This window comes from Cicer arietinum, chromosome 8 (assembly GCF_000331145.2).
Source record: "Cicer arietinum cultivar CDC Frontier isolate Library 1 chromosome 8, Cicar.CDCFrontier_v2.0, whole genome shotgun sequence".
In the NCBI taxonomy this organism is placed as follows: domain Eukaryota; kingdom Viridiplantae; phylum Streptophyta; class Magnoliopsida; order Fabales; family Fabaceae; genus Cicer; species Cicer arietinum.
The window spans coordinates 26,615,720-26,629,010 of record NC_021167.2 but is presented as its reverse complement, the minus strand read 5'-3'; the positions used below and the strand labels follow the sequence as shown (position 1 = coordinate 26,629,010).

General features: G+C 25.7%; 1 protein-coding gene across 1 annotated transcript; it reads left to right on the top strand.

Moving 5' to 3' along the window:
- Positions 1-2,607: 2,607 nt before the first annotated feature.
- LOC101494241 (transcription factor BEE 3-like) lies at positions 2,608-4,957 on the top strand. Its single transcript, XM_004512848.4, has 6 exons — positions 2,608-3,058; positions 3,349-3,468; positions 3,753-3,818; positions 3,919-3,987; positions 4,123-4,200; positions 4,658-4,957. Exons 1-6 carry the CDS (start codon positions 2,672-2,674, stop codon positions 4,748-4,750), a joined length of 813 nt encoding a protein of 270 aa, XP_004512905.1. The 5' UTR covers positions 2,608-2,671; the 3' UTR covers positions 4,751-4,957.
- The last annotated feature ends 8,334 nt before the right edge of the window (positions 4,958-13,291 follow it).

Sequence of the window (13,291 nt, the reverse complement as noted above, 5' to 3'; positions counted from 1 at the left end):
CTCCGATTTTCAACCATATTTTTATCAGTTCTCAAATACTTAAATTGTGTACAATAATACTTATCGATTTTGATAAGGGATAATAAGGTAAATATTACTACCATAGGAAAAATAATGTCCTAAAGTTAAGTAGTTGTCTTTTTTTTATGTGAGCCATTAATGCCTACAAACAAATGTTCAAACCATATATTTTTTGGTTAAGGGCTACACAATTGGGTATATAGGGGTAACCCCTATTCCTTTAAGTGCCCATATGCTATCTTTAGACTATGAGACCAAGGAACGTAACCCTTTAATAATGAGAATTAAATGAACTACTGTATGCCAAACACACACCCCACATGTCAGAAAGTTTGTTATAAAGTTTGGTTCATTCCATTTTTCATATATTTGTTCAAATCAAAGGCAAGTTGGGCAAACAAAGGATTGTGAATATGTGGCAAAGCAGTACTAGTAATGAAAGGTTGGACAGCCAATATATATTTAATTATATAAATATAATACAACTTGCTCACTAAGAAAACTATATTTAAATTTTCATATTTTTCCCCTTACATTCATGTTCAATTAATTGTTTATTGAACAAATTGGTTGTACTAAAAAAATTTGACGAGTTTCGGTTTTGATTGAATTGTTGATATTAAGTGAGTTAAAAAATTTATATTAATTAGAAAAATAAATATTGAACGATATATAAGAAAAATAATTTATATATTTATTATTTTAAAAATTTGAATAAAAATATAGTTGTTTTTGACGCATATAATAATCCCCCAAACTCTTCGTAATCCAATAATAATATTAGAGTTGATGGTTGATTGACTTTTTATATTAAAAATATTTCTGTTAATATATAATCAACGGTGGTATAAATATATGTGGAAGAAAAAATATGAATATTAATTCGAATTCCGACTAACTCAATTATTTATTATATTTTACTTCTATATTTCAAATTATAAGGGTAGCATATTAGATGGTTAAAAGAAAGTTAATTGTTTATTGGCTTAATATTTTCAACTATAGTTTTCAATGTGGTGTAGAAAATAAGGTTTATTCGTAGTACTAATGAATATAAAACATCATGATTATGTGGCCTCTAATGTGGACAAACTATGAACAAGTTGAAAGAATCACAGTTAAAAATGAAAGGTTATGTATGTGTACATGACAATGCTTAGGAAAGTAATTGTTCACCAAGGGTAGTGGTGCTTGTTAATAGGGATTGGAGGGGCAAAAGAAAGTGACAATCTCATATTGATGTTCTTCATTTGCACCAATGATCTCATTTGGACACATTTTATGGCTACAATTATTTTACACTTACAAATACCATTAAATTTTGATTGATTGGTACATTTTTTTTTGGAATGGAACAGTGACTATGACTTATCTTTAGTGTTTTTAACTATGAAAACATATGAAAATGTCACAAGTATAGATTAGCCTCTCATATACTGAGCCAGAAGATACTTCAAAAATCTAATAAATAAAAATAATGGACAAATATTAATAAAAAACTATTAGTGTATTCTTAAATCTTAATTAAACTGATAAATGTCGATATTGTTAAATTGATAAATGTCGACATTAAACTGATAAATGTCGATATTGTTAAACTGATAAGACACTTAGAGTATGAGAGGGAAAATCTTTTTAATCTAAATCACACAATTGACTAAATTTTGTGTCATTATTTTTTATTCGTCTATTTATCTGATTACTTAAGAGTCATTTTTGTTGATCTAAAATAAATTTTGTTAATGTATATTTACTTCAAAAAAATTTAAACAAGAAAAACAGATAAAAACAAAATTAGTTAAAAACAGAATGAAATATCCAAAAACATATCTAGTAAAAATATATTATATAAAAAGTCACTTTAAAATAGTCTTACTTTAAAAAACTCACATTTCATCAAGTCTTGCATATAGACACACTTAAAAAGGAATTATGGAAAGTGTTTGCACCTAGACTATGATGCTTCACCACTCAACAAGTGCACTTTTTTCAATTCCCACTATACATCTAATTTTATATTTGATTTCACTTTTGGAACAATCATAATTGATTTTTTTAAATGTTTTAAATTAATTTTAATATGTTTGATTATTTTTAAATAGAATTGATTTTAATTATAAATTTGATTTTAATTTAAATTTACGATTTATAATTTTTAAATTAAAAATATAATTTATATACTAAAATTTATTATTAATTTACTTTTACATAAATATATTTAAATATAAATCACTTTATATCTAATCCATTTTTAAGTAAAATCAATTATACAAAACCAACTCATTCAAAATTAATTTTCGTCACTACCGAACAAATCAGACACTAAACATATTAGATAATAAAGGTAACAAACACAATCATGGTTCCCAAATTAAAAGGTCTAAAACCTCCAAAAATAGCAAGTGTTTTTTTTCACAAAAAAACATGGGCCCTTTTTATTATTAAACATTTTTCTCTGTATATGGGACCCAATTAAGGGGAAAAAAACTAAAGAACCTTGAGCTGCCACGTGGCCACCTAATATTAATCTTATTAATCAATGAAACTGAAAATTCAACACTATAAATAGAACAAAAATGTAACTCAAATTATCCACAATATTACAAGATAAAAATAAATTTGTTAGAAAGAAAGAAAAAAAAAAATACACATGGCTGAATTCACAGAAAATTTTCAAAATATTATTAGACCCTCTTTTCCTTTCTTAGATTCTGATCAAAGCATGGAACTATTGAATCAATTCATAGGTATAAATCAACATGTTATGGATAATTCAAACATGAACATGCAAAATTTGATGTCTTTTTCTAGTGACAGTATCTTGTGTCCTTCTCAACAAGAGTTTCCAGGAAACTTGGAAGAAGATTTTCATCATGGTCTTGTTCATCATCACAATGCAGTTCAAGTTTCTGTTCCAAATTTTGAAGTTGGAAATAAAGTTCATGATGCTAAAAAGAGGAAAATTATGGATTTTCAAGAGACTAGTTCAGCAAATTCAACTCTTGCAGTTTCTGAGAGTGGAAGCAAGACCAAACTTGTAAATTTTCTTCTCCTATTTTTTTTTTCATTTTATTCTCCAATTTTTATGTGTTTTATTTTTATATTTTTTTAATGAAAATTTAAGTGTTTGAATGTTTGATACGTATCAGTGTCGAATAGAGATACGATAATGAGAGTCTGATACTTGTGATTACATAAAATTAATTTTTTTTTATAAATATTATCAGTGTTGGTGTTGGTGTCAGTATCAGTGTTTTAGAGATGAAATTATGCATGGAAGAGTAAGAAAGTAATTAATTTATTTTATTTTAATTTTATTAATTTCAGAATGGTGGAAGAGGAAAAAGAGTGAAAAACTATGGAACAGAAGAAGAGAAAGCAAAGGAAGTTGTTCATGTCAGAGCAAGAAGAGGTCAAGCTACTGATAGTCACAGTTTAGCAGAAAGGGTATAGTTCCTAAATTAATTCCCTTAAAAGGATTTAACTTTTCTTCAAAATCCAACACAAAAAAATAAAGAATAATAAATCATTATGAATAAATTAAATGAATTTTAGTTGAAGATGAATTGATTAGGAATATTTGATTTTAATTCTAACTGAAATAATATTTGTCTAAGAGACTTTATTTATTTTTCGGTTGAACTTTTAATTTTTTTTTCTATTAATTTGTTCAAGATTGATGTTGATGGACTAATACATATCTATGATTATTTTTTATATTTTTTATTCAGGTTAGAAGAGGGAAAATCAGTGAGAAATTAAGGTGTTTGCAAAATATGGTGCCAGGATGTTACAAGGTTGATTAATATATTTTCCTTTTAAAAAATTAAATTTTTATAATTTTTTTAATAATTATAATTTTCATTTTTTTTAATAATTTTTATTTTTATTTTTCAGACCATGGGAATGGCAGTAATGTTGGATGAAATCATAAACTATGTTCAATCTTTGCAACATCAAGTAGAGGCAAGTCATCAATATTAATATAATTTAAGTTTTATTTATTCATTAATATTAATTTATATTATAATATTCATTATTTATTGCTAAAAAAATACATAGTTTTAATTAATATTAATTTATGTTTGGATTTTCTTGCAGTTTCTTTCTTTGAAACTTACTGCAGCAAGTACTTATTATGACTTCAATTCAGAGACAGATGATTTAGAAACAATGCAGGTATAATCATATATTTTTCTAAAAGTTTTATGGTTTTATTCATTATAATATACATAGATACATTGCATATATTCACTTACAAATGCACATAAAGCTCATTTTGTGTGGTTGTTAGGGTGCATGAAAACATCTCAATTTATATAAATATATGCAAACTGTTGTGATTGGATAAGATAAAACTCATTTTAGTTGGTGAATATGAAATTAAGTAGTTAATAGTTGATGATTAAATTAAATATCTCTAATTAATTTTTTATCTATATATTTTATCTATTTATTCGTAAGTATCAATTCAATAGTAAAAATTTGACTTTATAATTTTAAATGATATAATTCAAATTCTTTAAAAAAAAATTACAAAATATTCATTAGTGTTATTTTAATTATTAATAATTTTTTTAATATTATTAGTGTTATTTTAACTAATAACAATTTAATTTAATTTAATTTGTGGCAGAAAGCAAGAGCATCTGAGGCAAAAGAATTAGGAAGGTACAAGAGAGAAGGATATGGAGGAATTTCATGCTTTCAACCAACATGGCCACTTTGACTTCAATTTTGGATGTTTTAACTCAACAGCCATATATACAAAGACATGAAGAAGAAACAAGTTTCATTTGCTCTCATTAATTACTTTCTACAAAGTTTAAAAGATCAATTTGTTTTTACTCCATACTTAGTGGACATTCTTGCTTCAAAGATGCGTAAAATTCAAATGGAAGTTATTAATAATAGCTTATTATATAGTTTTGTGGAACTTGATTGGAATGGTGTTGTTGTAGTTGCATATTTGACTATATAATATGATATAATAATATACAAAAGCCAATAACCATATGTAGCACAAATAGCAAAATTCAAAAAGGAAAATGAATAATAAGAAAAAGGTTTTCTTGATGTATTTGTGTCTATGACATAAATGTGCACTTTAGGCTATGGTTTAGCAAACAATAATTTGAATTAATTGCCACAATGCATTTACAATTTTATGGATAATGTGAATTTCAGCCCAATTAAATTAATGGAGTATTTGAAACAATTAAAAATATTGTATGATCTTCATATAATATAATTGTTGTAGAAACATTTGATATGATGAGACACATATTTATATTTAAGATATCTCACTTTCTCTACATTTTACGTGTATGAATTTCTTTAGAAAAAAAATAATTATTTGATTCCGTTGTAATATTAGTACTGGAGTCCTTTATTTTTGACCATTTTTCCAGTCCTTTATTTTTGACCATTTTTCCAGATAAGTTGTTTAAGATTTTTTGAATTGATTCCTTATAATATATTCAATTTGCACTATTAACCTTTAAGCTATGCTAATTATACATGTAGTCCTATAAGTTTGACCATTTTTTCCGATTACTATTATAAAATATTAAGATGTAATCCAAAAAGTGGAGTGAGTTCATTTTCCAAACTACTTTCTTAGCGGATGAAATAAATTATATATGTGGATATACTTTTCTCACCAAATTTATAGAGGTTATACATGTGTCTAAATTGTTGTAGAGAAAATAAAAAATATAGGTCATTTATAAATATTGATAGATATTTTTTAAAGAATTAGTATGAGGAAACATATGTTGCAACATTTGATAGAATTTCTAATGATGATATAATTTCAATTGCACTAGTAAATTTTGAAATCAAGACAAAAGACTAGTAATGTAAATAAAATATAACTTAAAAGATTAATTCAAAAAAAAAAAAAAAACTTAAATGACTCTTTGAGTATGACTCATAGGTAGAAGTTATACCGTGTAAACCCTAATCAATCATTCTAAAACAAAAGGATGAACATAATTGGCTGAATTTCGTTACTAAAATGTTTTGCGTTCTTTACTTTGTATTTTTTGTTCCTTATTCTTTTAGACTAAGTTGTTGTTCTAACACGATCAATTTAAAAAATTAGTCAAAACTTAAAGGATCGCGTTCTTAATTTTGCCTAGGTTTTATAATTTGAATGGTTCAAATGGAATTGAATTCAGTTTGATACAATAATTATGCCTAGGTTTTATAATTTGGATGGTTGAATGGAATAGAATTCAATTCTGCCTAGGTTTTATAATTTGGATGGTTGAATGGAATAGGATTCAACTTGATACAATATATTCCAATTGATGCACTCTTCTCCATAAATATGGGGGGATAGAATAGAACAATCCTTTCTCCATTCATCAATAAAATGTTATTGATTCGAATGATACTAATTTTAGCCATTGTTCTCCATAAAATATAAATAAGTTCATAAAATATAAATAAATTACATAAAAAATATTTAATCAGTATAATTCATAAATTATAAGTCATTTCTTCTATCCTCTAAATTAATGACAACGAAAATTGAAAGAAATATATTTTTACCTTTTCTATTTCGCCTCTTCATAACTAATAATATCTTTTGAATTTGTTCACTTGGTTTAGTCAAATCTTGACTATTTGACTATTTGATTGAAGTGTAACTTTGATTAAACGATAATGATTTAACTTGATTATTTTAATGGTTAAAGAAGATTCAAAATTTCTCTTCCGCTTTCTCCATTTTCATAAAACAAAAAAGATAATTAGTGAATAGTGATTAAATTTCTTATAACTAACTCCAAATCTACCTACATCCTTGAAAAAATTACTTCAAGAAGTTTGTGAAAAATTATTCACGTGATTGTCTTAATTTCTTCTAGGTTCCACACATGGAGCCAAATTGAAATGTGGCCATCATGGATCAACTATAGGATGTCCATGTCTTGTAGGACCTATGTCTACACCAATTTTATCTACATGTTTTTTCTTTTGGGTAGAATGAAAAGAAAAATGACCTTTCAAGGTATATTCCTAAACTCATTAGGTGTATGACTAATCCTATTTAATCTTGTGATAACATGACCCTACCTACATAGTGTTATTAATAAAACTCCTACCACTAAACTTGGGGGGTTCCCCAAAGCTTGGAATTTTTAATTTCATTAATTTTTAAAAAGTTTGGTAATATTAATTTTAGTCATGCTCTATATGGTTTGGCAATTGCTTTTATTGTTACAAAAAATTATTGTTTATGAAGTAGACTTATGCTTTGTCAACAAGCAATTGAAAGATATTATTTGTCTGTAAAACAAAGAGATTGATAGTATGATATAATATATAATCCATTTGGAGACTGTTTAATGAAAGGTGAGTGCAATAAAGTGAATATATTTGTCATTATAGAATAAAACTAAGTGTTAAATTCGAGTGTTATTAAATTTCAGTTAAAAATAATTTTTTTTAAGATTGTGTTTGAATTTTGATAAAAATAATATTTAATTAAATTTTACTTATTTTTTTATTAAATTCTAAATTATCATGAATATTTTATTTGATAAATGGGAGATTAAGACAAAAAAAGTAATAGTAATATAATAAATCACAAGCCAAATCCAAGAAGGGAAAATAGTGTCAATGGAACCCACTAAAACAAATGAATTAATAAAATCTTGTCGATGTTGCCAATTCATTAATAGAATGATTGAGAAGAGAAATATTTATGTTATAAGATTATATATGATATTTGTTGTCATTTTTTTAATGAAAAGGGGTTAGATGCATTGCATGAAATTTGTGGAGAACTATAGGACATTTTAAATGGGGCCATATAGTATGCTCAAATGAGGATGGGCAATGTGGGTTCTCCAACTTCTTGAAAATGATAGGAACTTTTGTGAACTCTTTTGAAACCACTTTTGCTTCTTCATTAATACAACTAAATCTTTCTTTCTTATTTGACCCACTTTTTGACCATTGTGTTGTTTCCTTGTCTCTTAGTCTCTTAGAGATTAGCATATACTATATACATGAATAAGGGAGAGGAGGAATATGGACTTAAAGTGTCTTAAAGTTGATGGATATTTGATATATCATATATTCCCAAATATGGATTAATTTAGATTTGGGGTCACATGTTAGGAGGATAGTAGTGGAGTGTAGACCATAGTAATTAATTTGAGCAACTTTAAGGATTCAAAACACAAAAGTTGAATTTGGTGCAGAAACTGCGTCACACAGTATTATATATCAATAATCTGATATAGAATTAACAATAAAAATTATTTTAATCAGATTTTATAATTTATAATAATTTAATTTTTTTACATCAATAGTGTAAATAAATTTTATACTTTTAATAAATTACAACTGTTAAATTATTAGTAGTATTTGATTTCTATCATAACTAGTTCTAAAATCACATACATAATTAATCATTATATATTGATTAAAACTTTTTATATTGTCAATGCATATAAATTAAACTCATAATATAATTTAAACCATTAGATTTCAAATTAATGGTACAAAAATTGCATTGTGTAACTTTGCAATTACTAAGTGGGCTCATGAAGTGAAAGTGGAAGTTGTTAGGTGGTGAGGTATACTAATAACCCCACCAAATTAGCCAAATATGTTTGTATAGATCTTATATTTTAAGATCCAAAAGAAGGTTCATGACTCTAAAATTGAAGCATTATCACCCAATTTTGTTGCTATCTTCTTAAAAGCAACTTGTTATTTATCATCTCATACATAGTCTTACTATTGAGGTCAAGTGCTGTTGACTTCATGCTATTTCTTAAATTATAATAACTATTAGATTTATTAAGGTAATAATTTACTTCAAATCAAATCTTTATTTTTTTTACTAAAACTTAGCTTAGTATTTCATTAATAATAATATGTTGAATATAAAAAGAGATATTTGTAAAAATATGGAGACTAGTTAAAGATGGAGTTACTCGTATTAATATATGAACTATTTCATTGATTGATTTGTAATCAAATTCTCATTTGTGCATCGGTGTAAATTAATATGTGATTAACAAAGAAATATAATTTATTAATTGTCAATAAAAATTAATTAATTAATTATCTTTAACCACATATAATTTGATTGATGATTAAATATTATTATCTTTTTCTTTTCAACGTAATGAATCGCTTTAATAAAAAACACATATCAACTTACTATCGTAAAAACGAAGACGTGCTTTGTTCAATAAAAATAATCAAAGTTACAAAGAAAAAAAATCAATAAAAATAATAAAAACTACAAAATTTTAATTGATTATTTAGAACCATTTAAAAAGTTAATTATTTGATCGATACATTTTGATAAAATTGTAAATAAAGTTGTTTAAATGAAGAGTAAAATTAAAAGAAAAATATTACACTGAAACCTAAAATTCTTTTATATATAGTTATATATATATTTTAAATATTTCACTTATTTAATTGAATAAAAAAGAATGAAATTATAAACAAAATAGTTTAAATGAAGATTAAAATTGGAGGAAAGAAAATCGCACTAAAACTTGCTATTTCTTTTATATATGCTAAAAAAATGTATAGATATGATGAGTAGAAGCTCAAGGACAAGAGGGTATAATTACTAGAAGCAAAGCTAAGAGACCAAGAGAAGATGGAATTTAAGATTGTTATTTTGTTATCTTGAAACTTGTTGGTGAGTCAAATAAAGAAAAATCATTTCAAGTGTTATTTGTTTCTAGTTAGGAGTCTTCATGATTGTGTGATAAAATGTTAGAATTTGCTTTCGTAGATTTTAGTTGTTTCCTTTTTTTTAATTAATCATGACCATTTAATATATTTTTGCTCTTTTTTTTTTAATTAGTCCTAATAGTTTAATATATTGTTGCTCTCTGCGCTCCACCGGTCTCCGAAATAAATATCAATTATTGATGATTTCAAAAAAAACTATGATTTGATATGTGTGTTTGTATAATTTCTTTTTGGTTAAGTTTCCTTCATCGGAAGTAATCTTATTCAAGACATATCAGACATTAAATGTGAATATTTTTCCCAAAGAGAATTCGAATCTAGATTTAACATGTTTTCAGAGTCTAACTCCAGCAAAACCCAACTTCCGTTGATTTATTAGTGATTAATATTACTTGCTTTAATAATATTAACTATTGATTTATGATCTGTTTATTATAGATTCTAATTAAAATAGTGATTTTAGTATTTAATAATATAAATATTATCTTTTAAACATTTTTAAGAAAATAAGAAGATGATTTGTGTTTGTTTGTCTTAATAAAAGTCACTTTAAGAAAAAAAGTAATCATAAAAAATATTTTTTTAGGAAGTTACTAAAACTAACTTGTCAACAATCAATTTTTAGATTATTTTTTAAAAGTTGGTACAAACAGATGCAATATTTTAAAAGTGGTTGTTTTTTATTTAAAAAAATGACTATTTTATGTAAAAAGTTTATAACAAATGCACCCTTATTTATTAGTGATTAATCCGACTTTCTTTACGATCAAAACAGTTGGGTTCATATAATGATCCTATTTTTCCATTTTTTCTTTCTTTGTTTGTTATTTTTTTTTTATTGTCAACTTTTCTTCCTTCTCGTATAACAAGTGTCTGATCATGGCAACCACACCCAATTGTTTGGGCTTGTGATTGTGTTGCAACAAAGTAAAATGGGCCTAAAGTGACACTTTTCATTCTTTTCGTCAAAAGGATTGTGTAATCTATAAAAACTTTAACTATATATATATATTGATGAGAGATTTTTAGTGTAAACTATTGTTATTTGAACAAGATAAAGTGTTAGTTAGTAAAGACATATTTTTAAAAATAATAAAAACAATTTGTTAATATTTATTATTATTTTTATAAATATAAATAATTATTCACTTCAAAAATCTTTTATCTCTTTAGTGTGTGTGTTAGTGTGTGTGTCCCCAAAGAATGTCAACAGTCAACACAACTATTGAAATAGATGAGTAAAAAATGTTGATGCAAGAACAATTATATTTACCATTAATGCTTCAAAGAAAAATTGGAGAATCTAAGATAAAAATTTAGTTGGTAGGTTCATCAAGTATACTTGTGAATTACAAAACAAATGCTCAACGTACAATCACAATAAATTTTAAGAAAGTTAATAAATGATGATGCTAAAAAGTCATAGGTCAATCAATAAAAATATGAACCTTTAAATTCATATGCCTTCTTTATAGTCAAATAATCCCAAGTCTTTTCCAATATTTTTCTAATCTTCAAATTGGTTTCCCCATCCAAATAGCAGTCTATAACCAAAAACCCAAGATTAATAAATGGAGATGATTGCCCAAAGAATGTCAACAGTCAACACAAGTACACAACACATCGTCAATTTGTATTAAATGAATGACCAAAGAGCACTAGCTCTATGAAGGGGGTTTGCTATGCGTCAATTAGGGACCATATTTCCTTACTATTCTCATTTGTTTTACTGTGAATGATACAAATCTATATTATTCTATTGTTGTCTTTATTTTTCTGGTTCCTAACATAACACCCCTTCAGAAACATAAAGTTAGAAGTTATCAATATGATAGATAAAAAAAAGTTTTTTAGAATTATAGAAAATAACACCATATGCAAAATTTCAATTCATAAGTTATGGCACAATTAGATTAGTTGATTATAACTTATAAAAACAATTAGAATTGGGTAAGTAGAATCTACGTGTAGGGTAACATCCATTTGATTTGTCAAAATATACTACTAACATATCTAATGAATAATCAAATTATGGAAAACGTGAATCCACGAAATGACAAAAGGAGAGTTTTATTCATGTACCTCATAATTATGAATGAGAATAGGCTAGATCGCCCGTCAGGGGTCTATGGTCTGACCTGATCTATTTAATAAAAAGGTTAGGCTCATGATATTTTTAAAGCATATTTATTTAAATAGGTCAGACTCTGACTTATAAAAAAACTTATTAGGCCTGACATGCTGGCCTATATATATTTTATTATTTAATAATAATATTATTTCCTATTTTAAACTCTATCAATTACGCAATCACTCAAAAGTCATTCCATATTCGGTAGTCGTTCCATATTCGGTAGCGATTCCATATTCGGTAGCCGTTCCATATTCGGTAGCGATTCCATATTCGGTAGTCGTTCCATATTCGGTAGTCGTTCAAATTGTAAGATACTATACAATCATTGATGCTTTGATAATTCAAAAAAGACTATAATTAAGTCAAGGTGTAATTTTATTATTTGATTATTAACAAACAATACTCATTAAACCAAGGTGTAATTTTCTTTATTTGCATTAAAAAATAATACTCATAGAAGGTTTTTTTTCCACAAAATGAGATTATGAATAATCAAAATTCAAAATGCAAATAGCATAAAATAGAATAGTCATCATTAAACCAATTTGTAATTTCATTATTTGCATTAAAAAAGCTCCTAAACTACTCAACTTGCTGTTTCACATGCATTACAAGAAAAAGAGAGGAAAAAAAAAGGTTGTTGCACACTCATGATAAATGAATAACCTTTAAAGAAGTTATCAATGAACCTCGCGAATTTGAATGTGGTGGATTCCTTACGCCAGATTGGTTGTGCTCCGCTTTGAATTAGTGTAACATATTGCCCCTTATGTAAATGACCTTTACTCTGTCCCGTGAAGACTTTCAGCAACATTTAAAAATATATATACATAAAAAGGAAGATGTGTGCAATTGATAGATATATTACTCACCAATAGTAATTTGATGGATCTAGCAAAAGTCATCTCTGCATCATTTGGAAAAAGAGATAGAAATCAAACCGAATGATCAAAACTGTCGACTTTTAAAATAGGGGGATCAATTTCATGAATCAGTAAAAATAAAGAGACTAAAATTGCAATTAAGTCTGTTTTTAAAATCCGTTTTAAAAACTTTGACTATATGACAACACTTTTATAAAAAACTTTGATATGTTTAGGGATGACAACTCTGAGGCGTTGATTTCTATTTTGCCTCTGCTCAGCTAGTAAAATTATTGTCATTTTTAAAATTTATATATATGTACATATTAAATATGTTTAATATTTTTGAGGATATTATAAATTATAATATCCTCTTTGTAGAAAAAGTGACTTAATATTTTTTTTAATTTTATTTATTGTATAATAATTTTATTATATTAATTATAATAAATATGTTTTTTAAATTTATTATTTTATTTATACAAATGTGTGAGGGGCGGGAAAATCCATCATGTCAAATGCGGAGATAGAGACT

Excerpts from the sequence above, each read along its gene's own strand:
- LOC101494241 (XM_004512848.4), top strand. The coding sequence starts at position 2,672 with ATGGCTGAATTCACAGAAAATTTTCAAAATATTATTAGACCCTCTTTT. Across the intron at positions 3,819-3,918 it reads TGGTGCCAGGATGTTACAAG|ACCATGGGAATGGCAGTAAT; the intron begins GTTGATTAATAT and ends TTTATTTTTCAG. Across the intron at positions 3,988-4,122 it reads CTTTGCAACATCAAGTAGAG|TTTCTTTCTTTGAAACTTAC; the intron begins GCAAGTCATCAA and ends ATTTTCTTGCAG.